This window comes from Humulus lupulus, chromosome 3 (assembly GCF_963169125.1).
Source record: "Humulus lupulus chromosome 3, drHumLupu1.1, whole genome shotgun sequence".
NCBI classification, from domain to species: domain Eukaryota; kingdom Viridiplantae; phylum Streptophyta; class Magnoliopsida; order Rosales; family Cannabaceae; genus Humulus; species Humulus lupulus.
The window spans coordinates 241,960,777-241,987,849 of NC_084795.1; the positions used below are offsets into that span (position 1 = coordinate 241,960,777).

A 27,073-nucleotide genomic window follows, 5' to 3' on the forward strand; every position below is an offset into this window, starting at 1 on the left:
AGTTTTGTAACCGGAAACCTATATTTGAGTATTAATGAAACCCTATACTTTGGTTGTGACTAGGTGATAAAGGCTTAGGCTCGGGAACGGATCGTGCTTGAGGGGCGTTGCTCGTAATTCAATAACTGTACAGACTAAAGGTAAGAAAATTGCACCTGGTTGATTATATGTGAGGGGACTAAGGGCTCCCTATTGTAAACGCTTGAAAAGATGGTATTATGCCATGCAAGCCATTTAGTGAACCAACGGCCTAAGGGTGCCAAGGGTTTCACTAGCGCAAAGAGCGCGGCTAGGCCACTGGTAGCAGAGGACAGCTTATTATGCACTGAGCTCGGTTTAAGCGGGCCAGAGTTAGTGGGTTAAACAGAGGGTGCGACCTAAGTCGTCGGCCCTAAATATTATGTGATATGAGTGTTATATGTGATAGATTGTATCTTGAATCTGGCTGTATGTGCTGAGTATCTGTTCTGGATTATCTGATGGGAATACATGCATAATGAGTTAATTGTTTGTTATCATTAATTGAGTTATATATGATGTTTTCTTCCTGGGCCTTGGCTCACGGGTGCTACGTGGTGCAGGTAAAGGGAAGGGCAAATTAGGCCAACCTTGACTTGAGAGCTCAGCGAGCTGAATGTACATAGCCAGGTGCTCAGCCGCCACGGTTGAGGTTTAGGCAAGGACGTGAGACCTGAAAAACTGTCTGTTTTGCCTTAGTATGGCTAGTGAATACTCATGTACTTTTGGGAGTCTGTAAACTTATTCTAACTTTGTTTTCTTATGGGATCCCATGTTTACTACAGTTTAAATATATGAAATCTCTTTTGAGACCAAAACCTTTTTAACCCTAGCTCTTACATGTTTAGTGACACGTTTTTAAAATAATAACTTGATTAGTAAGTCTTGCACCATTATAAGTACATATTGTAGCGGTCTTGGCTATCCAGGGCGTTACAATATCCTCAGAAAATGTCTGCTAATTAGTACTAAGATTGCTGGAACATACTTATTAGTATGATTGGTTGTGAACTATTATGCGATACATGCTAAGTGTTAAATGCTATAAACATGTATCTGCCTGTATGACTGTATGACTGTGGTATATGATAATTGTCTGCTTATTCTTGGACCGTAAGTCAGAAAGAGGTTTAGTTATTACTACCTGACTGCCCGTATTGATCATTATTCCAGGAAGGTGTCAGATAAGAATGAATCCAGGGCAGACAGATACTTCAGCTAGCCAGAGTGATCAGGGCCAGAATAATAATAACAGTCAGGGTCAGAAGAATGACCCGTCTCAAATTCCACAGCCAACTCCTGTAAACTGGAAGCAGATAGTGAGTGATCTGCAGGCAACAATATCAAGACAGGGAGAAGAGCTTCGACTCCTGAAACAGTAGCAAGCGCCTAGTGTGGCCAGTGTATCAGAAGCACCTCCTGTGTCAGTGACAGCAGCTGGGCAGCTGCCTGAAGTTGGAAATAAATGGGAACCTCTCTATGAAAGGTTCAAGAAGCAACAACTTCCAGTATTTTAGGGCAGTGCAGATCCTGCCAAGGCTGAACAATGCATGACTATGATTACCACTATCCTTGACTTTATGAGGATATCTTGTAACGAGAGGGTGGCCTGTGCCACCTATATGTTTCGAGAGGATGCCTGGATTTGGTGGGAGGTGATTACCCAGACCAAGAATTTTAATGCCCTGAGTTGGGAGGAGTTTCAGACTCTGTTTAATGAGAAGTATTATAATGATGCTATCAGGACAGCTAAAGTAGAGGAATTCATCAGGCTACTTCAGGGGAATTTGTCAGTCACTAAGTACGCCTTAAAGTTTGATCGCTTGGCAAAGTTTGCCATGGAATTGGTGCCCACTGATGGGACCAGAAGAGAGTGATCTGCATGCTACAATATTACCACTGTGGCTGGGGTTACTACCTAAGCACAGGTGGTTGAGAAGGCACTCACAACTGAGAGTGCAGAGAACAGGATCTGGCGTGACAGTGCAGCCAGAAAGGATTTCAGGAGGACAGGTCCTCCATTTGTGGGTTCAGGTAGGGGTGTTGGCCCCAGTGATCAGAAAAGGAAGGTTCCTGACACCTTCCTAGTTCCCGGTCCTGATAGGCGGCCCCGTGGTGATGGTGAAGCCTGGAAGTCTTATTCTGAGTGCCCCAGATGCAAGAGGCATCACTTGGGAGAGTGTAGGGCAAAGGCCTGCTTCTCATGTGGAGCAGTGGGTCGTCTTAAAAAGGATTGCCCTCAGGCAAGAAAATAAGAACCCGGAAAGGCGGACAGCTCGACCCCAGCTCAAGTGTTCGCATTGACTCAAGCAGAAGCTGAGGCTTCTCCCTCAATTGTTACAGGTCAGCTTCTTAGTGCTGGAACCCCTTATAATGTTTTGATTGATTCTGGTGCTACACACTCTTTTATTGTTAGTAGTGTTATGGATAAACTGTGTAGACCCTGTGATTTCTATGCTGTGGGGTTTGGTACTCTGTTACCCACTGGGGAGTTAGTGGTATCCAGGAGATGGGTTAGATCTTTACCAGTGACAGTGGAGGGTAGAGAGTTGTCTGTGGACTTGATAGAGTGAGTTATGACTGACTTCGACATGGTATTGGGTATGGATTGGTTGGAAATGTATGGGGCAACCATTGATTGCAGAAGGAAGATGGTCACCTTTGAGCCTGAAGGTGAGGATCCTTTTGTGTTTGTTGGTGTTGTGCATGGACCTCGTATTCCTATGATTTCTGTATTGAGGGCTGGGGATTTATTGCAAGGAGGTTGCATTGGGTTCTTAGCCAGTGTGGTTGATACCACTCAGGTCATGCCAGTGAGACCAGAGGAGACCAGACTTGTATGTGAGTTTCTGGATGTGTTTCCAGACCAGGGATGGAGCCAGTGTCTAGAGCGCCTTACAGAATGGTCCCAGCTGAGTTGAAAGAATTAAAAGTACAGTTGCAATAACTGATAGATTTGGGTTTTATCAGACCTAGTTTCTCACCTTGGGGTGCGCCAGTTCAGTTTGTGAAGAAGAATGATGGTTTTCTGAGAATGTGTATTGATTATAGAGAACTGAATAAGCTGACAATTCAGAACAAGTATCCTTTCCCAATGATAGATGATCTGGTTGATCAGTTGCAAGGTGAGAAGGTATTCTCTAAGATCGACCTTCGTTCTGGCTATCATCGGTTGAGGGTCAAGGAGGGAGACATACCGAAGACTGCTTTTCATACCAGGTATGGGCATTATGAGTTTTTAGTCATGTCATTTGGATTGACTAATGCCCCTGCTGCTTTTATGGATCTGATGAACAGAGTGTTCAAGGATTATTTATACCAGTTTGGGATCGTCTTCATTGATGATATTCTGGTATATTCTCAGACTGAGTCAGAGCATGAGCAGCATCTGAGGTTAGTTCTACAGAGGCTTAGAGAACACAGATTGTTTGCTAAATTCAAGAAGTGTGAGTTCTGGTTGTCTCAGGTGTCCTTTCTTGGGCATATTGTCAGTAAAGAGAGGATTAAGGTAGATCCAGGAAAGATTGAAGCGGTCAGAGATTGGCCAAGGCCAAAGAATGCTTATGAAGTTAGAAGTTTCCTTGGATTGGCAGGTTATTATAGGAGTTTCGTGGAAGGGTTCTCAAAGATAGCTAGTGCTTTGATTGAGCTGACACGCAAGAGCTAGAAGTTTATGTGGTCAGATAAATGTGAGAATAGCTTCCAGGAACTGAAGCAGAGGTTGATTACAGCTCCGATTCTGAGTCTTCCGATAGATCAGGAGAAGTTTGTGATTTATTGTGATGCTTCTCATCAAGGTTTAGGCTGTGTTTTGATGCAATCAGAGAAGGTAATTGCTTATGCTTCTCGTTAGTTGAAGGAGTATGAAAAGAGATATCCTACTCATGATTTAGAGTTGGCGGCTGTTGTTTTTGCTTTAAAGATATGGAGGCATTATCTCTATTGAGAGAAGTGCGAGATCTATACAGACCACAAGAGCCTGAAGTAATTCTTAACCCAGAAAGATCTTAAGATGAGGCAAAGGCGTTGCCTGGTGTTAGTAAAATATTATGATTGTGAGATCCTGTATCATCCAGGAAAAGCCAACGTGGTAGCTGATGCTTTAAGCTGGAAGGGTCCAGGACAGATTCATGGAATGAGGCTGATAGCCAGGGAGTTAGCAGATGATATGACCAGAGCTGGTATAGAGTTGCTGGTGGGCCAGTTGGCTAACATTACGCTACAGTCTATGCTGTTGGAGAGAATTAAGGAAGGTCCGCTGAGTGATCCCCAGCTGATCAAGATCAGAGAGGATGTTCTGGCTGGAGCATCCAGAGATTATACAGTGTCTGAGATAGGCTTGTTGAGATACAAGGGGCGGATATGTGTTTCGCTAGACACTTCTTTGAGGCGAGAGATTCTGGATGAATCTCATACTACACCTTACTCTTTGAATCCAGGCACCACGAAGATGTATTAGGATGTGAGATCATTGTATTGGTGACCAGGGATGAAGAGAGATGTAGTGGAGTATGTGGCTAAGTGCTTGACTTGTCAACAGATCAAGGCTGAGCATCAGAGGCAGGCAGGATTATTGCAGTCTCTGGATATCCCAGAGTGGAAGTGGGAAGACATCACAATGGATTTTGTGGTGGGCTTACCCAGGACAGTTGGTCAGCATGATTCTATTTGGGTGATAGTAGATCGCCACACCAAGTCAGCTCACTTCTTGCCAGTGAGGACTACTTATATAGTTGACCAGTATGCAGATCTCTATGTGAGAGAGATCGTGCACCTCAATCGATCACCTAGGTCGATCGTGTCAGATCGGGACCCTACTTTTACTTCCAAGTTTTGGAGGAGTTTGCAGAAGGCCATGGGGACACAATTGAAGTTCAATACTGCTTATCATCCTCAGACAGATGGGCATTCTGAGAGCATGTGTGCTGGACGTTGGTGGATCTTGGAGTAAGTATCTGCCTTTGATAGAATTCTCCTACAACAACAGTTATCAGTCTACCATTGGAGTTGCACCTTATGAGATGCTATATGGTAGGAAATGTAGATCTCCCATTCATTGGGATGAGACAGGTGAAAGGAGATAGTTAGGTCCTAAGGCAGTTCAGAGGACCTGTGAGGCCATTGAAAAGATTAGAGCTCGAATGCTTACTTCTCAAAGTAGACAGAAGAGCTATGCAAATCCCAAGCGCAGGAACGTGGAGTTCCAAGTGGGAGACTATGTTTTCCTTAGAGTTTCGCCATGGAAAGGGGTGAGAAGGTTTGGGAAGAAAGGCATGCTGAGTCCTAGATTTGTAGGTCCATTTGAGATCCTGGAGAGGATTGGTCAAGTGGCTTACAGATTGGCTTTGACTCCAGCGTTGTCAGCTGTGTATAATGTATTTCATGTTTCAGCTCTTCGGAGGTATGTATCTGATGTGAGCCATATTTTGAGTTATGAGGGTCTGGAGCTTGAGCCAGATCTCTGCTTTGAGTTATAAGACGATACCATTTGTTAAGGTATTGTGGAGGAACAGCAAGGTCGAGGAAGTGACCTGGGAGTTGGAGTCAGATATGCAGAGTCAGTATCCCGAGCTATTCAGGTAAATTTCGAGGATGAAATTTCTGTAAGGAGGGGATAGTTGTAATGCCCTGAATTCTCCGATGTGTTTTAATGGCAAGAATAGTAGGACGAGAGGGCCATACTTATTTAATTATGCCATTAATTGATAGAATGCATGTATATGTGAATTATATTATAATATGGTGTTAAATGCATGCATGTGGGTCCACATTTTTAATTACAGGGGTGTGATGATGATTTGGCCCGTTGAGGGTATAATTGTATATTTGTATGCATGTCGGTGATATGTTGTCGTGACCACATAATAATGTGGGTTTGTTCGAGCTATTCGGCACGAGACAATCTTGGAATATTGATTAGCAGTCTAGTCATAACGAGTTTAAGTTCGGGGCTCGGGATGAGTCTCGGGGTGATTTTAATGATTAGAGCGTTACCGGGAATTAAAGGGTAACGGGATATGAATTATTTGTTTTTGAGCTCTTGTTAAGGATTCTACCTTGGGAAGTAGACCTTGAGAGTTTGGGAGAATGTTCCACCATTGATGAGCATCACAACCTGAGTTTGAGGTAAGTTTCCAGTCATTACTTTTCTGGTATGCTCTGTTTTGGCTTTAGTTTTCAACTTGTGATTTCTTTGTGGATAGTTGGAATTAATGGAAGTTTTGGTTGGGGTTTAACTTCGGTTTTGATGAGGGGGTGTTATAGATCAAGTTTAGGGGTTGTATTGGATGTTTGAGTGGTGTTTGAAAGGTTGGTTCCAAGGAAAATCGCAAGGGAAGAAAAATCAGAGTCTTGGTTGAACTGAAGGTTGGGCCGCGGCATGACCAAGGAGGGCCGTGGCCCTTGAAGGGTACTAAAGGAGGCCTCCTCTATTTGAGGGGCGGGCCACGGCATGGCCAAGGAGGGTCGCAGCCCTTAGTGGCATTTTGGCCAGAAATGGGTTTTTGGCTCGGGGATGCTAGCCTTAGGCCTCGGGGTCGATCCTACTACTCGGTTTAGTAGTATTCGATGTCTCGGAGGCTAGGTTTTGGTTTGGGAACCCTTTGTTATTCATTTTATTGATGGAATCCCATAATTGGTTATGACTAGGTCACCGCTAAGGGACCAAAAGGTTGATCGTTCTCAAAGGTCGTTTTTATATTAATTCTCGCTCGAACCTGAAGTAAGAAAACTGCACCCTGTGTATATGTGACATGCGTGATTGTATTGAGGCATGTTGATTGATAAATGTGGACATGGATTGTCTGTTAAATGCTAGCGAATGTTGTTTACTTGTATATGTACTGACTAGTCAGGGACATTGACCTAAGAGTCAGAAATGGCATAGCGTTATGAACGCAAGGCCAAATGAAGATTAGATCTAATCTATATAAGCGTTGAATGGCTCTAAGGTATTAACGCTGGACCGACCCTAAGGTCGATGAACTTATAAGCGCTTGTCTAGTCTAAGACTAGTTACTAGAGCCAGGGCCAATGGCCCAGGTGACTGTTTGTCACATTGCTAGGGAATGCTGTTCTAGGGTTATGACTCTAAGGTCATGAGGAAGGTTATGTTGGTGACTAGTCACCATGCACCTATCTTGTTCGAACTAATAAAAGTTCACTTATTTATTAAGCCCCGGTGACCCTGTCGTCACAAGGCTAAAGGGACCTAAACCTAACTTAGTGACTTTTGCGACTGTTACCTATTTGTTTGGACTGATAGTCCTAAATGATTATTATGATCATTGTTGATATTATATCATGCTTTATTATGTTTTCTTATTGGGCCTCGGCTCATGGGTGCTATGTGGTGCAGGCAAAAGGAAAGAGAAGCTCATCCAACCTTGAGTGGAGAGCTTAGGTGGTGATGTGTACATGTGCGGCCGCTTGACCACCACGGCCAAGGAGTTCTTAAAGGAACTAGGGGTTTACCCTATTTTTGCCGCTTAGGTCGGCAGTTTGTAATTTTGAAACAGTAATGACCTTTTTGAGTTGTAAATAATTTGTAAAAGATTTTGTGGGCCCATGGAAAGTTTTATGTATTCAATAAAATATATCCTTTCCTTTTTATTGATTTTCCACCTTAACCTGTTAATGACACTTAGAACACGTTTTTAACCAAAGGACTCGGGTAGCGGGTCAAATTTCTGGTTCACCGTAATTGTTTTGGGGTAACCAGGGCGTTACAAAAACATATACTCATGAGGACTAAAATTATCAACACATCATCATACATTATAAATACATTTTCTCAAGTCAACATGTGAAAAATCATAAACAAAATACAAGAACATCAAATCAACAAAGTGGTTAGAAATTCCCATTACCTTTCTTGATAGTGTTCAAGAACACAAAGCAAATCAATCCTTAGGCACCTAGGATTTCGAACCCAACAAGACAAGAAAAGAAAAGAATACTTAGAATGGAGGGAAAGAGCTATTCCTAGAGAATCAAAAAACACAAAGATGAAAGCATACCTAGGATTTTGAAACCCTAGCCTCCTTCTTCTCCTTCCCCTCTTTCCTTCTCTCTTATTCTTTCTCTCTTTTGTGCCCTTCTCCCTCATTTTCTCTCCAAGTCTTGGTAGCCAACAAAAAGGGCCTCCAATGCTCACATTCTCTTCTATTTGTAAACCCTAGTGACCTAACCCTATGAAATGAAACCAAGTGTGAAAGCTCCAATCCTATCTCACCAAATAAGCCTAATTCCATCATTTCCTCTCTTTACACCTCACTTAAACCCTATCCAAATGTGAACATAATCCAATAGATATTTCTTGTCATCTTATCCCAAAAGATGACAACTAACATTCTTTTCCCTTTTTAATTTCTTAATTTAAGAAAAATAAAACAAATATCCACACACGCACATTTCATGATAAAAAATGTAACCTATTCTAATCACATATTTTGTCACACCTAATAATATATAACACTAATAATTAAACAAACACTACACAATAAATCAATAAATCCTAATTCACACAAAATAATAATTCAAATATTTTCTAAGAAATCAAACAATTAAACTAAAACATAAAAATTAAATAAATAAAAAAATAATAAAAAAATTTGGTTCACTACAATCTACCTTCCTTAAAAGGAATTTGGTCCTCGAAATTATTCCTTACCAAACAACCCGGGGTAACATTCCCATGTCGTCTTCCAACTCCCAAGTTGCCTCACTAGCTGAACAATTCTTCCACGGGACCATTACTAGCAAAATCTTCTTGAACCTTAGTTCCTTGACTCATTTCTCTAAGATTTGCATTGGTTTCACATCATAACTCAAGTCCTACTTGAGTTCAAACAACCCATAACTCAACACGTGGGAAGGATCACGCAAATACTTCCTCAACATGGACATATGGAACACATTATGCGTCTCAGTGAGCGCTAGTGGTAAAGCCAAGCCATAGGAAACTTTCCCAACTCTCTCCAAGATCTCAAATGGACCTATATACCTTGGGCTTAGCATTCCCTTCTTCCCAAAACGCATAAGCCCTTTCATTGGTGATAGTCTCAAAAACACCTGATCACCTATTGAGAATTCATTGTCTCTTCTCCCAAGATCTGCATAGCTTTTCTGTCTACTTTGAGCAGTCATCATCCTTTGCCTAATCTTGGTGAATACTTCAGTGGCCTCTCTCATTACTTATGGGCCTTGAATCTGTTTCTCCCCCACCTCATCCCAATGTAGGGATGTTCTACATCTGCGTCCATATAGCATATCATACGAGGCCATCCCAATAGTAGACTAGTAGCTATTTTTATAAGAGAATTCTATTGGAGGTAAATATTGACTCCATGATCCCAAAAAGTCGAGTGCATAAGACCTCAACATGTCCTCCAAAATCTGTATTGTTCGCTCTAATTGACCCTCTATTTGGGGATGGAAGGACATACTATGTTTAAGCCTCGTCCCCATACCTTGTTGTAAACTCTTCCAAAACTTTGAAGTGAACACAGACCCTCTATCAGAGATTATAGATTTTGGTACTTAATGTTGTCAAACGATCTAATTTACATATAACTCTGCATATTGCTCTGTTGTATAAGTTGTTTTAACTAGTAGGAAGTGAGCTGACTTGGTGACTCTATCGATTATCACCCAAGTTGAATCATGTTGCTTTGGGGTCCTTGGAAATCCTACGACAAAGTCCATGGTTATGTCTTCCCATTTCCATTCTGGGATACTGAAGGGTTAGAGAAAACTTGCTGGCCTCTGGTGTTATACTTTAACCTTCTGACAAGTGAGACACCGCATCACATACCCTGCCATGTCACGCTTATTTCATGGCCACCAGTACATTGCTTTTAAGTCATTGTTCGTCTTACTTACTATTTTAGAAAAATGCGATTTATTAAACTAATCAATTAATTCCAAATTAATTACTAATTTATTAATAATCCTATGAATGTAATTAATTACAAAATACATTTTATTATAAAACACCTTGTTTCTAGAATTGACGTGATCTAAATAATTACCTATTACATTCATCTAACTTTACTAAAACAATTCTTAAATAAAGTTGGTTATCTTAAAGTCCTATAAAATACTATTGCCTTTATTGTGGTGTGACTTACCAAGTTTCAACTAATTTAATAATTAGTAGCTTACATGAAATTGATTTCTCCAAAATAATTCATATAAACAATTAGGACAATCATAAACAATCAATTTTTTTATAAAACATACATGATTAATGAAAATTGTGTTGGGTTTCATGAATGGCTTGTAATTGACTAGTGCATGACCATGGTATCAATCAAACATTAATTAATATTTATTTAAATAAATACAATAAATAAAAACAATAAATGATGAACCTTAAGTTATTTCTAAATTTACAACTCTTTGAAAAAATAGAAATAAAATTATGAAATTAGGCCTTAAGTTATTTGCAAGACTCCAAGAATGTGCATCCTCTCTTTTAGGCTTTCTTTATAATTCTTAGGAATTTATTAGGCACAACTAATTCATTACAAACTAATTTTCTAATTAATTGATGTATTTAAAACTAACTTTTAATTAAATAACAATTTTTATCATCTTTTTAATTTAGTTGAATTTAAATAATTAAAGAATCGAAATATAATTATTATTTAAACTTGAGATTAAATCTTAATCAACTAAAATATATTTTTATTTTTCTAACAAAAATAAAATAAGATAATTAATCTTTTAAATTCAAACAATTTAAAAACTAATTCAATAAAAGACTAATAGCACAAAAATAAGAACTAACATGGGTAGAAAGACTAGTGCCCTAGATCACTAAGGCTGGAGGCAATGTGGAACTACTAGGGCTCGACATCATGGTACGGTGTAGGGGCCATCACATGGGCACGGGGAGGCAAGGGGCTAGCACACACAGCTAGTAGGGCTCGAGCCATTGGGCTCGCGCACGCAGCAGGGGAGTTGGGTCGTAGGGTTTGCACATGCAGTAGGGGAGTTGGGTCGTGGGGCTTGCACACACAGTATGCAGGGGCTAGGGCCGAAAGGCTCGGGTCCCAGGGACTGCATGTGGCTAGTGCGTGTGGCTGGAGGCTCGGGTTCTCCTTCTTCTTTTTCTTGTGTACAGATTTTTTTAAAACTCATATTTCAAAAACTAAAGATTACAAAAGTCCTATGCCCTCTATGGCTTACACAAGATCTAGAACTTTAAAGTCCTAACCCAATAACACCATATAATTAACGATCCATCATTCAACCATACATTCAAAAAACACATCCATCCATTAAATACATATATATCAACATACATATAACAAATGCAAGAAACCCTCATAGCATCTAATATATATATAAATATATTTATATGTAGATTGCTCTGGTACCAATTGTTAGTATTAAATATGATAAATCAGGATACGCAGCGGAATGGATCCTTTAAGAATTATTAATTCCAGCCAGGATCATACATATATAGATATATTAAATCAAATAGAAATAGATTAGAGATTACCTCGTGTATCCTATCAAGAGTCCAAAATTTTTTTTTCAATAAATCAACGATCTTCCTATCCTTATTCTAAAAGCTCACAACTTGATCTTCCAGACCAATCCTAAAACACACAAGGATGTGTGTGCACTACAAGAAAAAATGCTTTTAATAACACTGAAAATGTGTTATCAAAACATACGATAACACTTTCTGATGTGTTAAGACCGACTATATTATCGTAGGTCAGGGTACTTAACATAACATTTTATCAATGTTATACAGATGTGTTATTGTACTGTCAACGATAACACAATTTCTGTGTTATTTTAATATATAGATAAGTGTTGAATTATGTTATTTATAGTCGATTATATAACACTTTTTTTGTGTTATACTACACTTTAGTATAACACTTTTTTTGTGTTATACTATACTTTAGTATTACACATTTTTTGTGTTATACTACACTTTAGTATAACACGTGTTATATTAGCTTAGAGAAACATAATCTTTTTTTACTTACACAAAATTAGGAAAACAAATATGAAAGTTGAAGTCAAATAAAGTAACATAAATAGATTTTTATTAATTACTCAAATGTAATTACAATATTTAGTCTACTAGTCTAGGTTTAAGAAATCATATTACAACATAATTTATGCCCAATTCAAATTCCTTTATCACTAAATACAAAACAAGAAATGTATACAAAAATTAGTGAAATACATTCTTCCATTCTAAAGGCCTCAACTACAAATGTTGTCAAGAATTGCTCCTAAGAAATCATCTCAATATACCTGCACATTGTAAAAAAAAAAGTCCTTTTATTATTAAGAACATAAGACTTAAGCTAGTTTCCACTTGTAAGCATATAAAGTTTAAATTAAATTCGTCAATATCCATACTCAAGAGCCTTTTCTTACTTTCTTCTTCATTCTTCTCTTCTTTAAAAAGTTCCTCTACTCCAAATCTCAAGATAGCTGAAAGCTCATTCTACAATGGTGCAATAGAAAATGGCAATTAGAGATGACATAAGAGAGAAAAATAGAATAGAAACTCTACATTGCATTTTTTTTTTAAACAAAGTTTCCTGCCTAACCCTACAATATTTGGGGACCAGAAAACTATAGCAATTACAATTGCAACGTAGGTACCCAAGAGGGACTCAACCTTGTGGAAGCAAACCACATGCTTGACCATTGGAGCTACCTCTCTTGGGTTACTCTACATTAAATATTGATGTATAGAGAAAGAGAATTAGGGGCTTGGGAAATGAGTTGTAGGGCCAGGGGAAAGATAACCACAACTAATCACCCACTGATAATCTACTTTATCATTTTTTAACAGAAAAAAAAAATTTGTACATAATCCAACTACTTCAGGAAACTATTTCAAAACACCCCCACAGGACCCGTACCTTGTCAAAATAACTCCCCTTCGTTGGTTCTTTCTTCTCTAATCTTCCTTCTGCATTCAATTTCTGGATCACCAGGTGGTCAAGAACCTAAATGATACATGTAGAGATGTAAGTAAAACTTGTGAGAGAAAACAAAAGGCATTATTAGACTCTATAAAGCAAACAAATTTCTCAAGAATTTGAAGAGAATATCATCAACCATCTTTTTCTTAGCTCGCTCCAAGATATCTTCCTCAACACTTTTGCTTATGACAAATCTGTAGATGTTCACAACTTCTTGTTGGCCGATTCTATGAGCTCTACTCATTGCCTGAAAATGAACGCATTAATTAAGTAAAACCATTTTCTCTTATTATATTCTGCAATGAAAAAACCCATAAAAAATAACATAAAATACCCAAAAGAAATTAAAAAATTGAAAGGAGATTTCATTTCAATCAAACCTGTAGGTCATTTTGAGGGTTCCAGTCCGAATCAAATATGATAACTGTATCTGCTGTTGCAAGGTATATAACTAGGCCACCTGCCCGAGTTGAAAGAAGGAAGGAGAAATCATCACTACCAGGTGCATTAAAATGATCCATTGCTTGCTGACGCAGTTCAGTCTTAGTGCTGCCATCTAGCCTTTGAAATTGAAACCCTCTATGTGACATATATTTTGCTAGTATATCCAACATTCTTACCATCTGCAATAAATCAGTATTATTAATTTAACCATCAGCAAATACTTATCTGGGCATTGAGTAATACAATATACTGCGAAGACATAATCACAGTCTTAGATAGATAACTCCCATACTACAATAGTAAAGATACAGGAACACTAAAAATCGACAACATGCCTTTTATTTATCTGGATATATTGGCATTATAATTTTCTTCAGTATGAAAGAAAACTAACATGGTCATCAAAATGAAGATAACAATTAAAAGAGCGTAGAATAACAAGTCTCGCCTTTTCAAAATAAGTAAAGAAATAAATCACAACTCTCACAAAGTAACCCAAGGAACCAAAAAACCATACACTCAGTAACCCAAGGAACCATATACATGACAAAGTCATAGCATCAAGAAACATAATTCCAGATCATAACAAGTTAACTACATGTTAAGTTTTGTTAATTTTGACAAAAGAGCATAGAAAAAAAATTCTTATACTGCTTTGATGCCTACAAAAAACCATCTACTTTGGATTCCTCCATTGAATGTAGAATGAAAATATGAAACCAGAGTGCTTTGAAGCCTAAAAAAAACCATGTACTTTAGGATTCTTCTACTGAATGTCAAATGAAGAATGAAACCAAAGTGCTTTGATGCCTACAAAATATCATGTACATTGGACACCATGGTTCAAGAACTGGACATAAAGTGAGGAACACATAATTCATAGAGAGACATAAGCATGTTGGTGTAACATGCCAATTGAAAAAGACATGCCATTATTACAAAATAACAGAAGAACAATGTTGCTAATACTTGGAACGTTGGTACATCAAAAAATTATGGCTTTAATATTAATGTTACAAGCATTTTGGCTTGCTTAGATACAGAGTGCCCTATGACTACGAGACTCTACAATTCCTAGAATATAGTAAGAAAAATGGTAAAAGTAAACAAAGAATTATATCCAAATGAAAAACAAAACAGACGTTTAAGCACAGCAAGTGTTGCACTCTAATCAAGCTTCATAGCTTCAAGCAACCTCTCAAAAAACATATCAAGCACAATAGCATCTTAAACAAACCTGGGAAAAAATTAAAACACGATGCTTTGTCTCATGCAACCTAACAAGCAGCTTATCGAGTATAACTAACTTCCCACTGCTCAAAATAATTCTCTCAAGTTTACTGCTATCATTGGTTCTTGAGTCGCCACCATAACCATGGTTTTCACTCTCAAACAGGAAGGGGTGATTGCAGCACTTCTTCAACTCAACCACAATATTTAAAAGTGAAACCTGAAAATAATTATTACACAAATGTTTCAGCAATTGCTTAATACGAAAACTACAACCACACTATGATGTTGATATGGAATGGTGAAGTTTTATCCATGGTAAACTTATGAGTAATAACATATCAAATTTCCAGTAGACACTAACAGAACATGGACACTAGAATCACAATACTGGCGTTGCTAAAGAATATTAATTTATTAAAACAAAAAACTCTAGAAAGAAAAATCTCTTCCACCAATATTAATTTGGCATTTCCATGGAAGAATTATGTTATACATAAGAAGTTACAAAGACACCCATAAAATATGTACATTAAATTCCCTGTCAAAACAAATTCAATAATAAAACCAAAATCAATTGAAAACCAACAGGATAGAATAAATCAAGAAGAGGAGTTCCAGAAGTAAAGAAAGGCAAATGATAGGTCCCAGTACATTAATAGAATATAGATAGTAGAGAGGTTTGTGGGTAATTGTAGTGATGGATAGTGGATGCGCTGAAATAGTCTAGTATATACAAAATAGAAGAATGAAGGAAGCATGATGATCGTAATGAATTGAGCAGTAGCTCTTGAGAGTGTTCTGGAGGTGAATTCCACCACCACTTGTGCCTAAAAATGATCAAACTAACAAAAGAAGTAATTGGGAAAGAGCTGCTTGTGCTTTTTCCCTATATTCAAAGTCACCCTGTCTCATATCATATACATCATTGGGGCTGGTTCAATAGTCCAGCTTTTAACGGATCATGCCTTTATATTTTGGCCAAAAGTCAACTTTTCTTTAAAGAAACATCAACTTGTATTAATGCTAAAATAATACAAGAGTAAAGTGAGTGAGAAAACACCCAGATCATCAAACAAGCAAAAGTATAAAGCAGGCAAGTGAAGCACCTGACATAACAAGAGTACATAAGCAAAATACCCATTTTCCATATGTATATATATACATATAAATCCATATATTGTTTATTTTATTTCAGGAAATCAAATAATCAATAAAGCAAGGGTTTTCAAGAATTTATCCACCTCCCTTTTTCTATATTTCCATAATCTCCTTTCTAGATTATTATCAGTCACAATATAAGCTGTAATTGTACAACTATGTTATGAATTTTCTTGTTTATAATAACAAAATTTTATTGAAGAATTCAACTAAGAAGAACATCTAGGAATTGAAGCTAATTCAGAGAATGATTATGATAACTAAAATGTAATAAAATCCAAGAGAAGACAGAAGAGTCAACAACATTGTAAGAATAAAAAAGAATAGTACTTGAAACAGGAGTAGTTTAGAAATATATTATTAAAATGATATCTAGACACCAGATGAAATTGATGATGGTTCCACTATAACAGCTAACAAAACAGTTGCCCAACGTCAAAATTTTAGCATATCTAGAAACTGTAGCTGCTTCAACCTCTCCACACATAATTAAAGATGCCAAAAATTATCAAATAGAACATAAGAAATTCAAATTTAATAATTCAATATTTCTGCAAATTTAAACATTAAAGGAATGACTAAGCACAGAGTTTAAACCCGTCCAACAGCTAAAAGATTTGGTATATGTGCTCATAATCACAATTGGTGGAGGGAGAAGAACAAAAATTATTCCCATACTTCCCACTTCCCAGGCAACATAATCAGCTCTAAACATAAAACTCCAAACAAGCTGGACTGTTTTGTTAAATGGGTAATCACATGCATGTATAGCAAATTAACAACAATGCAGAACACACAAAATCTTATATGTCTGTGTCAGTGAAAAAGAGAAATTATTTACCACAACTCTTCCACACTGTTCTGTAATGGAGTACCAGTAATCAACAACTTGTTCTGGTGCTAAATTCCTATCAATCACAGCACTAGCAAATGGTAACAAACTAAACTTGAAAAGGAAAGATAGAATGGGCAGTTTTAAATTCTTAATTAAAGAACTACAGCGTAGGATAAATATATACTTGCCTTCCACAATGTCAGCTAGACTTAAGCACCCAGCTGTATGCATTGCCTGAAGACTTTGATTTAGTGCCTCAGTAGAGGCAGGTTTTTTCTCTTTCAATTTTTCCTTTATAAAAAAAAATAAGAGAGAGAGAGAGAGATAAATCAAAGGAGTTAGATAAATGCAATAAACCAATATCTCTTCTTCAATCTTTATTAAATTATTTCTAAGAAAAATATGAGATAAACCAGATCAAAATATATATTAAAAGTAAAATTGAATAAAAAAATCACTTTATATACAAATCAAAGCTACGATCAACATCATTTGAACTTCTAAAAAATAATCTACTCGTATGACTAAGTGCACTTTTATTAATAAGAAGAATGAATGTACAAGTCAAAACAAAAAAAAAATACCACCATGCTCAGTTGTAAGTAACTGGAAAAAAGTAAATGAACACTTGAACAGCTTGGTTACATTCAAACAGTCTGTTTGCATTTTAAGTTGATATAATATTATTTTTTTAGCTAGCAAAAAATGAACATACCAGCAAAACTGGCAATAGGAAGCGTGAACTTGCAGAGAAATTAGTTCTTAAACCCCGAGCAAGATTTCCAATAGCTTGAATTGCCTTGACTGCTACAGCGATATTAACATCTGTTATGAGCTGTATAGAAAAAGAATTAAATGATTTTTATTCATCAACTCAAAAAGCAAGTATAAACTTATAACAGAAGTAAGAATATAAAGCATGAAGTTAAAACTTAATGGAGCAGATTGAACACTTAACTATGCAATATTAAAAAGATCCTTGGCAATAGATAGAGGTATAAACGATGCAAACGAAATACCCAAACATAAAAAGACAATGTACCTTTTTTAGTGTCCGACAGATTTATGAGAAATCACCGGGTGCTATTCTTTTTGTTGAAGCAAGCTTGGTTAGCTCTGCAATACCCTCGTTCCATTCTGACCACTTGGTTGCTTTCTGTGACATAAGGCACAAGATGTTAATAGCAGTACAGGAACATCAAAACCAAATATTCCTAAATTAAATCACTACAACCAAAAAAAAAACTGAACTAGTTTGACGGAGAGAAGAAAGAAGACTGACCACTCCATCCCAAAATCCAGACTTCTCCAAAGGAGCCAATATATCAACAGGATCAACGAGCTCATACTCATCTATTTCCTGAGGAGCTGACAATTAAAATATGTTAAACTATGCATAAACATGAGAGCTAAATAATCAACATCTCTGTAGTAAAAAAACTAATAAATTTAAAACTAAAGTGTCAAACTCCTACAATCGTAATCACTTGTTACCCACTGATAGAACACCTACTTGTCGTCATTTAATATCAACCAAGAAAAAGAATAATCTAATAGACTATGTGTATTACACACCATCAGATGTAGATTCCTCAGATGGGCCAGCACCCACAACTTCATATACAACCTCCTTTTCTGGCTCCTTGTCTTGCTCAGACCTGAAGACATCACTACCAACTAGGTTAAGAAAAATAAAAAACAGCAAGCAGATCAAATAGCTAATGAAAAAAATGAATTTTCACTTTATTTTGCAACATGGCCTAGCTGCCCCTGTTACATTTCACCAGCTCGGCTTCCAATTCTTTTTTCTTCAAAAAATAAAAAATAATAAATAAGTCATTACTTCCAAGGATCAGGGAGCAACAAAAAATTCCATACGAAAAGCCGTACATGTAAGAAGTTATCATACCATTGTATCCTTCATTTTCTCAAATAATATTGATTTTACAGGGTCCTTTCCAACTTTTGCTCCAAACTCACTATCAAACCAAACATGAAGATTAGATAAAGAAGTACAAGAAACATTTCCCACAAAGAAAAGATATGTAGACATGGTCATGAGTGCATGAAATTTCAGGAATATAGAAAACTAAAATGGGAAATAGAATAGGACACAATTATTCAATTTATGCCCTCCTAATAGATCTAGATCTTGACTTGGTTCTTCACATGACACTAATTACTATAAATGTAAGCACCTAGGAGGGCAGTTCAAATAGTCAGGTCTGTTGTTTGCTCCCACAAGATCTAAGGTTCGGGTACCTAATTGGCAAATCATATAGCTTGATGTCCCTCAAATATTGTAAGCAATACCTGAAGAAGCAACTCGTATTTTGAGTTGAACAAAAACACACTGAAAGCCCTATGCAACAAATTTTCCTTTTCAATCTTTTCCATCAAGTGACCTACAGGGTACAAAAGCATTAGCAAACCACAGAGGTCCAGCTGATCCAACAGAATGAACATGATCTATATACAAATTATATGATTTCAAAATGTAGTAGAATGCCCAAAACATGAATAAACAGTTCATTTCCATAACGTGAAGGTATCCAAAATCAAAAGAGGGTATAAGATTTAGGAAGGATAAAAAGCCTTGGAGTATGCAAAATGCAAAGTACCATAAAGACATGACATAATACCCAAAAAGAATTGTGTAGATCAAATTTTACTTACAATTATATTTTGTATCATGACCAACAACCCAGTCGTTCTCATCCACTAGAATGCATCTATAGAAAGTTCACATGAAGAAACATAATCAGCTCCAGTACAACACAAAGAAAGATATGTAGATCTAAACTCAAAATTTGCATTCAGATTTTGAATGTTCTCCAATCTAAAAACCACATGAATATTTGGCTCAAAATAGACCTCAACTCATTTGATTATAGTTAATACTCAATTAAAGTATCACGTCAGTCACTGAATTTTCATTTCTTACCAAAAACAAACAACAAAGAAATGAAACCCAAGTTTTCATTTTCTCATACTTTGAACAGCCAAAGAGAGCATGAAAAGGAATATTATAATAACAAGAACAATAAGAGATCAAAGCAATGAAAAAAAAATCCAATAATTCACTTTTCTGTCCAAAAACAAACAAACACAATACATATGTGTAGATATAAGATTTAAAATCAATATCTTGATGCTTTCTAACCACAACAATTGTTCAGATCGGTTGGCTGAAATTTTAAAGGGGATACTGATAATAGCAATGTTGTAGCAACAAAAAAAATTAAGCAAACACAACATAAAACAAATCATGGTAATGAAGCAAGATTAAGGAAGAAAATTAAGCCCCATGATATATATACTTCGTTACCTCAACAGTGAAAAAAAAAGGAAGAAGAAGAACATTAAACAAACAAAGTACAATAATTGAAATAAAACAATGAAGAACAAAAAATTAATAAACCCACGAAGTATATAACCCAAAAAATCAATAATACAATTTTTCCTATTCAAAATCCAAGCAACCAAACAAAGCACACCAGAAGACAAACAAAAAAGAAGAAGAAATGGGAAAAAGGGTAATCAGAAATGCACTCGTCCTCAAACATAAGGCGTCTCTGGACAGCGTCCATTCCAGCGTCGACAGAGTCTCCCATGGTGGGATTGGAAGCTTTAGAAGAAAGATAGACCCTAGCAATGAGAGGAGAAATGGGCTTTGGAATGGAAGAAGGGATTCGGAGAAAAGGGTTACGAGCAAAGCTAGAAGAAGAGGTAAAGAGATGGGCTCTGGGGGCAAAGTAGAGCTTGGCACTGGTATTTAGAAGGTGGGACATTGTCGCACTCGCATGTAATCTCTGCCATTGTTGAATCGTGTAATATTATTATTATATATTAATATTAATCTTTCACCCACCAATAGAATGAGAGAGAGAGAGATCTTTACCTGCACCAACGAGTCTCCGAGTCCACGTCGTCGAGCCTCCGGCAGTCCTGCTGAGCCTCTGCCAGCCTCGTCGACCTCCACCGTGGTTGAAGCCTCGTATATCCCCTCACCGTCGTAGTTGAGGGAGCAGGAGAGAGAGAGAGAAGGAGAGGGATCGGGGAAGAGTGAGTGAGGAGACTGGCTTAGAGACAGGGTTTTTAGATTAGAGGAAAAAAACGAGAGCTTTGGGTTTAGGTCTAGAGAATAGAACGGGAAGAGGGAAAAAGAAAGTATAGCAATTTCCTAGCCCTCCATTTTTTTTAACTATTTATTATTTACCGCTTTTATTTTTACATTAGATAGTATAACACTTTTTTAATAAACTTATATTTATGTGTTATGGGATGGGGTATTTGATGTAGTGGTGGTTAAGAAGGATTCAAAATGTTCATTTAGAATTGTCTAGATGTACTCAACACATGAGATCTAGAGAGGTTTGAGAAGAGAGAGAGGATGTTGTGTATAGAATTTTATTTTTAGGGAAATTCTATCGTTTCTTTTTGTGATAGAGTCTGATAGTCAAAACATCTGAAAACAACTTAATCGCTTATTTTTCTTATTCCTAAAAGTATCGCTTCTTTCAGTTTTATTAAGATAATTAACTTAATTAATTAATCTTTATTTTATTTAAAATAAAACTGATCAGTTATAACCTATTTAATTTAAATCATATATAAAAATTATAATTAAATATTAAAAAAAAAATTAACGTCTACTTTGTCCTACGAGATCTCATATTTTGCCCGTTTTTCCTTGGGTCAAGATGATTAACTAATTGGTGTTTGTTTCAGATGTCCAAGGAACTTCACAAACTACACCAGTAGAGATTTTATGCTTTCGACCACGAGTTACTGGCCATGGCTCGAGAAGGTGGTAGGAAACCAGATAAGAGATAGAAACTAGCTCAGGGATATGCTTAGGTGGTCGTGGTCAGGGAGGTAGCTCTGGTGGCAGAGAGACCAGTGTAGCGATTAAGTCGTTCACTTCTATAGTGGTTCAAAATTCAATATGAATTTGTAAAGTTGTTCAATTGATCCGTCAAGAATTAAAGGGAGCTAGACCCAGTGAGGGGAACCTTGGACGATGAGGTTAACATAGCTCTAATCCTTCATGCTACCTAGCAATATGAGGCCGCGGGGTTCGAAGCGAAGCAACTCCCCAGAAAATTAAAGCATTTTGGGGCTATGGAGTGTATGAAAAGTCACTACGAGATTGAGGACTATCTCATGTGCCTTTGGCGAGAGATGGAGAGAGCACATCAGAGTGTAAATGACCTCTAGGCCTGGAGCCGGTCACATCTCTAGGCTGGAGCTCCTTTACCCCTTCACAAGTACTTCATGGATTTCCTGAAGTATGTTGGAATTTCCCCATTCTAGCTTTCCTCAAATGGGTACAGGGTCCTCGCGGGCCCATACATTCTGTACCAGAGGAAGAACTGGCTTGTGGCTTCTTCGACTAAAATCTTGTACCTGTACAGTTTTCAAGTCATATCGAAGAAGAAGCATAGAGACCTTGATGGGTAATATATCCTGATGAAGTACACCAACCCGACTATGGTGTATAAGGCTCCCCATCTCAATGAGTGCCATGCATAGGATTAATAGGACAATTTTTTCTTCACAAATGGTTTCCCGACGCAGACCAACCGTACCTTTATCCTTGAGTTCTCTAGGGTTTGTAAGTATCTCTTTCCTCTCTCACTCTTTCCCTTTGAGGCTAGTTATCCTTCAAATACTTAGCAATTCATTTTTGTTATGTCCTTATTGACTCACTCCCATCGTTCAAGCATACGACAATTGCTTGCAGATGATGAAACGTCTTCCGAACGCGGAGTAGGAGCTATGCCAGTTGGTCCCGGAAGAGAACTTAATTGTTGCTGGTCTTCTTTAACAAGGACAACACATAGGCAACGTTGACCTGTCTCAGTTCCGGAACTCTAAGCATTCATGGGAGGTGGCTTCTCGACACATCAATTATGTTGATGGGCTCGCTTGCGCCCAGTATAATCATCATCTATTGGAGGAGCATTTTGAGAACGCTCAAGTTGTTCGAGTAGCTGAAGAAGCTCAAGAGGACCAGGAGCTTAAGGAAGAGCTCCAGACAAGGATTGAGTCTTCTTCAATCAATCAAGGTAAATCCCCCATAGTAGTTTATAACACTAAACATGTATGGGATGGGGTAAGTGTTGGGGTTTTATGCCCTAATTAAAACCCAATTTCTTTGTAATCTCATTTTATTATAAATAAAAGAATAGAAATCAGTTTTTTACTTGGTCAATCACTTTGCTCACATGTTTTATTTTCATGATTATTTGTTTAATATAAACTTCTATTACATCCCGAGCATATATCTAAGAATATTTATAGTGACTTAATCACAGTAGAATATAAATATGAATATATTTTCAAAATAAGTTAGTCCTAAGATTAGTCAGTGCATAGGATTTACACTGACTTGCCAATCTACGATATGATCTACTTACACATTGTGGTGTTATGTTCTTTCCAGAACATTAGCAAAGTAGATAAGATCGGATGTATTTGTTACATCGGACAGAACCGATATTGATAGTTGATAAGATAAGTAAACACACCATTATTATCTATTCTAGTCATATCATATAGTTGACCATAGGTCAATTCAATCATATGCACAGGCGAGTATAGGTCAATTCAATCATATAGTTGACCATAGGTCAATTCATTCAGAAACCAAAAGCCTGCAAAGGCTGCAAAGACGAGTGCACAACCATATGCACAGACGCCTAAGGGGAAGAACAAGAAAAACAAGAAAGGTAAAGATAAGTGCTTTCACTACAAAGAGAAGGGGCATTGGAAACGAGATTTCCCTAAGTTTCTAGCAGCAAAAAACAAAGGTAATGATTATAGTCCATTTATCTTGGAAACATGTATTTTAGAGAATGATAAATCTGTTTGGATTATTGATTCTGGATCTACTGACCGTGTTTGTAATTCTTTACAACTTCTTGAATTGTGGGAGGAAGTGGACGAAGGTGGCTTAAAGCTTAGAGTTGGGAATGGAGTGTTCGTTACAGTTCAAGCTAGAGGAAGAGCTCGTCTAAAGTTCATAAATAAATTTTTAATTTTGAATGATGTACTTTTTACTCTGGATTTTAGAAGAAATTTAATTTCATTTTCCATGTTGCAATTAGAATGATTTGTTATGACTTTCACAAGTTCTAATATATCTATTTCTTTCTATGGATCACAATTGTAAATTACATGTTTGGAAAACAGGGTTTATATTCAGCGACCTAACGAACCCCTCGCTCTTCACAATGATTTATTCAAAGTAGCTAAACCTAGGAGCAATAAACGTCAAAAGACCGATAACGATAATATGGCGTATTTATGGCGCTTGAGACTAGGTCACATTGGCTATGATAGGATTCAAAGACTTACAAAGGATGGGCCTTTGAGGGAACTCCCTTAGGTTAATTACCTTTCTATGAATCTTGTCTAGAAGGCAAACTGACCAAGCGTCCATTCTTTGCAAAGGGTGATAGGGGCAAAGAACCACTTGGTCTTGTGCATTCAGATGTTTATAGACCTTTGAATGTACAAGCCAGGGGTGGTTTTGAGTATATTGACCATTACTCTAGATACTCATGTCTTTACCTAGTGCATAGGAAATCAGAAACATTTTCAAAGTTTCAGGAATTCCTAGCAATGGCCCAGAACCAATTAGGTAAAATGTTAAAGATCTTGCGATCTAATAGGGGTGGAGAATATTTGGATATGCAGTTCCAAGATCATTTAACTAAACTTGGGGATTTATCACAACTTACTACCCCAGGTACTCCGCAACAAAATGGTGTAGCAAAACGCCGGAACAAAACTTTATTGGAAATGGTTAGATGCATGTTTAGTTACTCAACTCTACCAACTTCATTCTGGGGACATGCAATTGAAACCACGAACGACATTCTCAATGTCGTGTCGTCAAAATCAATCCCAAAAACACCTTTAGAACGCTGGAATGGTCGTGAACCCAGTTTATGCCATTATAGAATCTAGGGGTGTCCCGCCCATGTCCCGAGGAAAAAGGAGGGAATGCTAGAACCGCGATCTAAAGTTTGCCTGTTTGTTGACTATCCTAAAGGTACTTGAGGTTGAATTTTCTATACTCATTCAGAAAAAAAAAGTGTTTACTTCTACGAATGCTACTTTTCTAGAAAATGACTATGTCCGAAACATCAAACCACGCAGCAAAGTAGTTTTAGAGGAGATGTTAAAGAATTGATTCCAACCAATGTTCCATTATCATCAATGCAAGTTGATGATGAAATTCCCACTCTTCATGTCCAACCAACGCAAGTCGATTTAAATGAAGAAAGTACCACTGTTCCTGAGCAAACAGTCATGGAGCCTCGTCATAGTGGGAGGGCTTCTAGGAACCCAGTTCGCTATGGTTTGGATGGTGAAACCAATATGGTTGTTGGTGACACTGGTGATGATGATCCATTGTCTTTCAAACAGGCAATGGCTAGCCATGAAAAGGGACTATGGCTCGAAGCCATGAAACAGGAAATGGAGTTTATGTACTCAAACTCCATCTGTGATCTTGTGGAAGCACCTAGTGACTTTAGGGCCATTGGGTGCAAGTGGGTCTATAAGAAGAAACGAGGTGTTGATGGAAATATTGAGACTTATAAATCTCGATTAGTGGCAAAGGGTTATACCTAAAGAGAAGGCGTGGACTATGAGGAAACTTTGAGTCTGGTAGCCATGCTGAAATCCATTCGCATCCTCCTATCCATAGCAGTTGCTGTCGACTATGAGATCTGGCAAATGGATGTCAAGATAGCTTTTCTTAATGGAAAGCTGGACGAAGTCATTTATATGGATCATCCAGAAGGAATTAAAGTAGCTAAACAAGAAGGAAAAGTTTGCAAGTTGAATAGGTCCATCTATGGACTTAAGCAAGCTTCTCGTTCCTGGAATCTTAGGTTTGATGAAATAATAAAAACCTATGGCTTTGAACAAAAAATTGATGAGCCCTGTGTTTACCAACTGAAGGCAAATCAAATAGTGGTATTCCTTGTTCTTTATGTAGATGATATCTTACTCATTGATAAAAATGTTAAGAAATTATCAGATGTGAAGAATTGGCTGAGCACTCAATTCCAATTGAAGGATTTGGGTGAAGCGAGTTATGTTCTAAGTATCCAGATCATCACAGATAGAAAGAACAAACTCTTAGGTCTACCTCACGCAGCTTACATTGATAAAGTGCTTGAACGTTTCTCAATGACAAATTCCAAGAAAAGGTGTGTACCGTCCCACCATGGAATTCATCTTTCCAAGAAGCAGTCTCCCCAGACTCCTGAAGAGGAAAATGCAATGAGAAAAGTTCCTTACGCATCTGCAGTTGGAAGTCTGATGTATGCTATGTTGTGTACTAGACCTGATATCTGCTATGCAGTGGGAGTAGTGAGCAGGTATCAGTCAAACGTAGGACCGGAACATTGGATAGCAGTTAGGCATATCCTGAAGTATTTAAGACGGACTAGGGATTATATGTTAGTCTACATTTGTGGTGTTCTGAACCCTGTAGGCTACACCGATTCAGATTTTCAGATTGATGTCGATGATAGGAAGTCTACTTCTGGAATGGTGTTTACTCTTGGCGGTGGAGCTATGATTTGGAGAAGCGTAAAGCAGTTTGCAATCTCAGATTCCACCATGGAGGTTGAGTACATAGTCGCGTCAGAAGCAGCTAAGGAAATAGTCTGGCTAAAGAAGTTCTATTCAGATCTTGGTGTTATTCCAGAATTGGATAAATCGCTTGTGTTGTTTTGTGACAATACAGGAGCGATAGCCAACTTGAAAGAACCTTGAAGTCACAAGAGGAGTAAGCATATAGAAAGGAAGTATCACATTATTAGAGAATATGTGGCCAGGGGAGATGTGAAGGTTATGAAGATTGCATCTGAAGACAATCTTGCGGATCCGTTTATAAAGACACTACCAGAAGCTATTTTTGATAAGCACATCAAGGAAATGGGATTAGTATAATTAAGGCATTAGTTTCAATTAGTGCAAGTAGGAGTTTGTTGGGGTTTTATGCCCTAATTAAAACCCAATTTCTTTGTAATCTCATTTTATTATCAATAAAAGAATAGAAATCATTTTTTGACTTGGTCAATCACTTTGCTCACATCTTTTATTTTCATGATTATTTGTTTAATATAAACTTCTATTAAATCCTGAGCATATATCTAATCGTATTTATAGTGACGTAATCACAGGGGAATATAAATATGATTATATGTTCACAATAAGTTAGTCCTAAGACTAGTGAGTGCACAAGATTTACACGGACTTGCCAATCTACGATATGATCTACTTACACATTGTGGTGTTATGTTCTTTCCAGAACAATAGCAAAGTAGATAAGATCGGATGTATTTGATAAGATAAGTAAACATACCATTACTATCTATTCTAGTCA

General features: G+C 37.4%; 1 protein-coding gene and 1 long non-coding RNA gene across 2 annotated transcripts; both read right to left on the reverse strand.

Moving 5' to 3' along the window:
- Positions 1-12,955: 12,955 nt before the first annotated feature.
- Positions 12,956-13,434, reverse strand: LOC133821577 (uncharacterized). The gene is made up of 3 exons (XR_009887680.1): positions 13,370-13,434; positions 13,126-13,236; positions 12,956-13,013 (listed from the first exon to the last, which is right to left on the reverse strand). It is a non-coding gene; the product is annotated as an uncharacterized LOC133821577 (long non-coding RNA).
- Positions 13,435-18,562: 5,128 nt separating this feature from the next.
- Positions 18,563-20,616, reverse strand: LOC133825509 (isopentenyl-diphosphate Delta-isomerase II-like). Its single transcript, XM_062258439.1, has 4 exons — positions 20,212-20,616; positions 19,336-19,391; positions 18,973-19,064; positions 18,563-18,748 (listed from the first exon to the last, which is right to left on the reverse strand). The coding sequence occupies exons 1-4, from the start codon at positions 20,448-20,450 to the stop codon at positions 18,563-18,565; spliced, it is 573 nt and encodes a 190-aa protein (XP_062114423.1). The 5' UTR covers positions 20,451-20,616.
- Between the last annotated feature and the right edge of the window lie 6,457 nt (positions 20,617-27,073).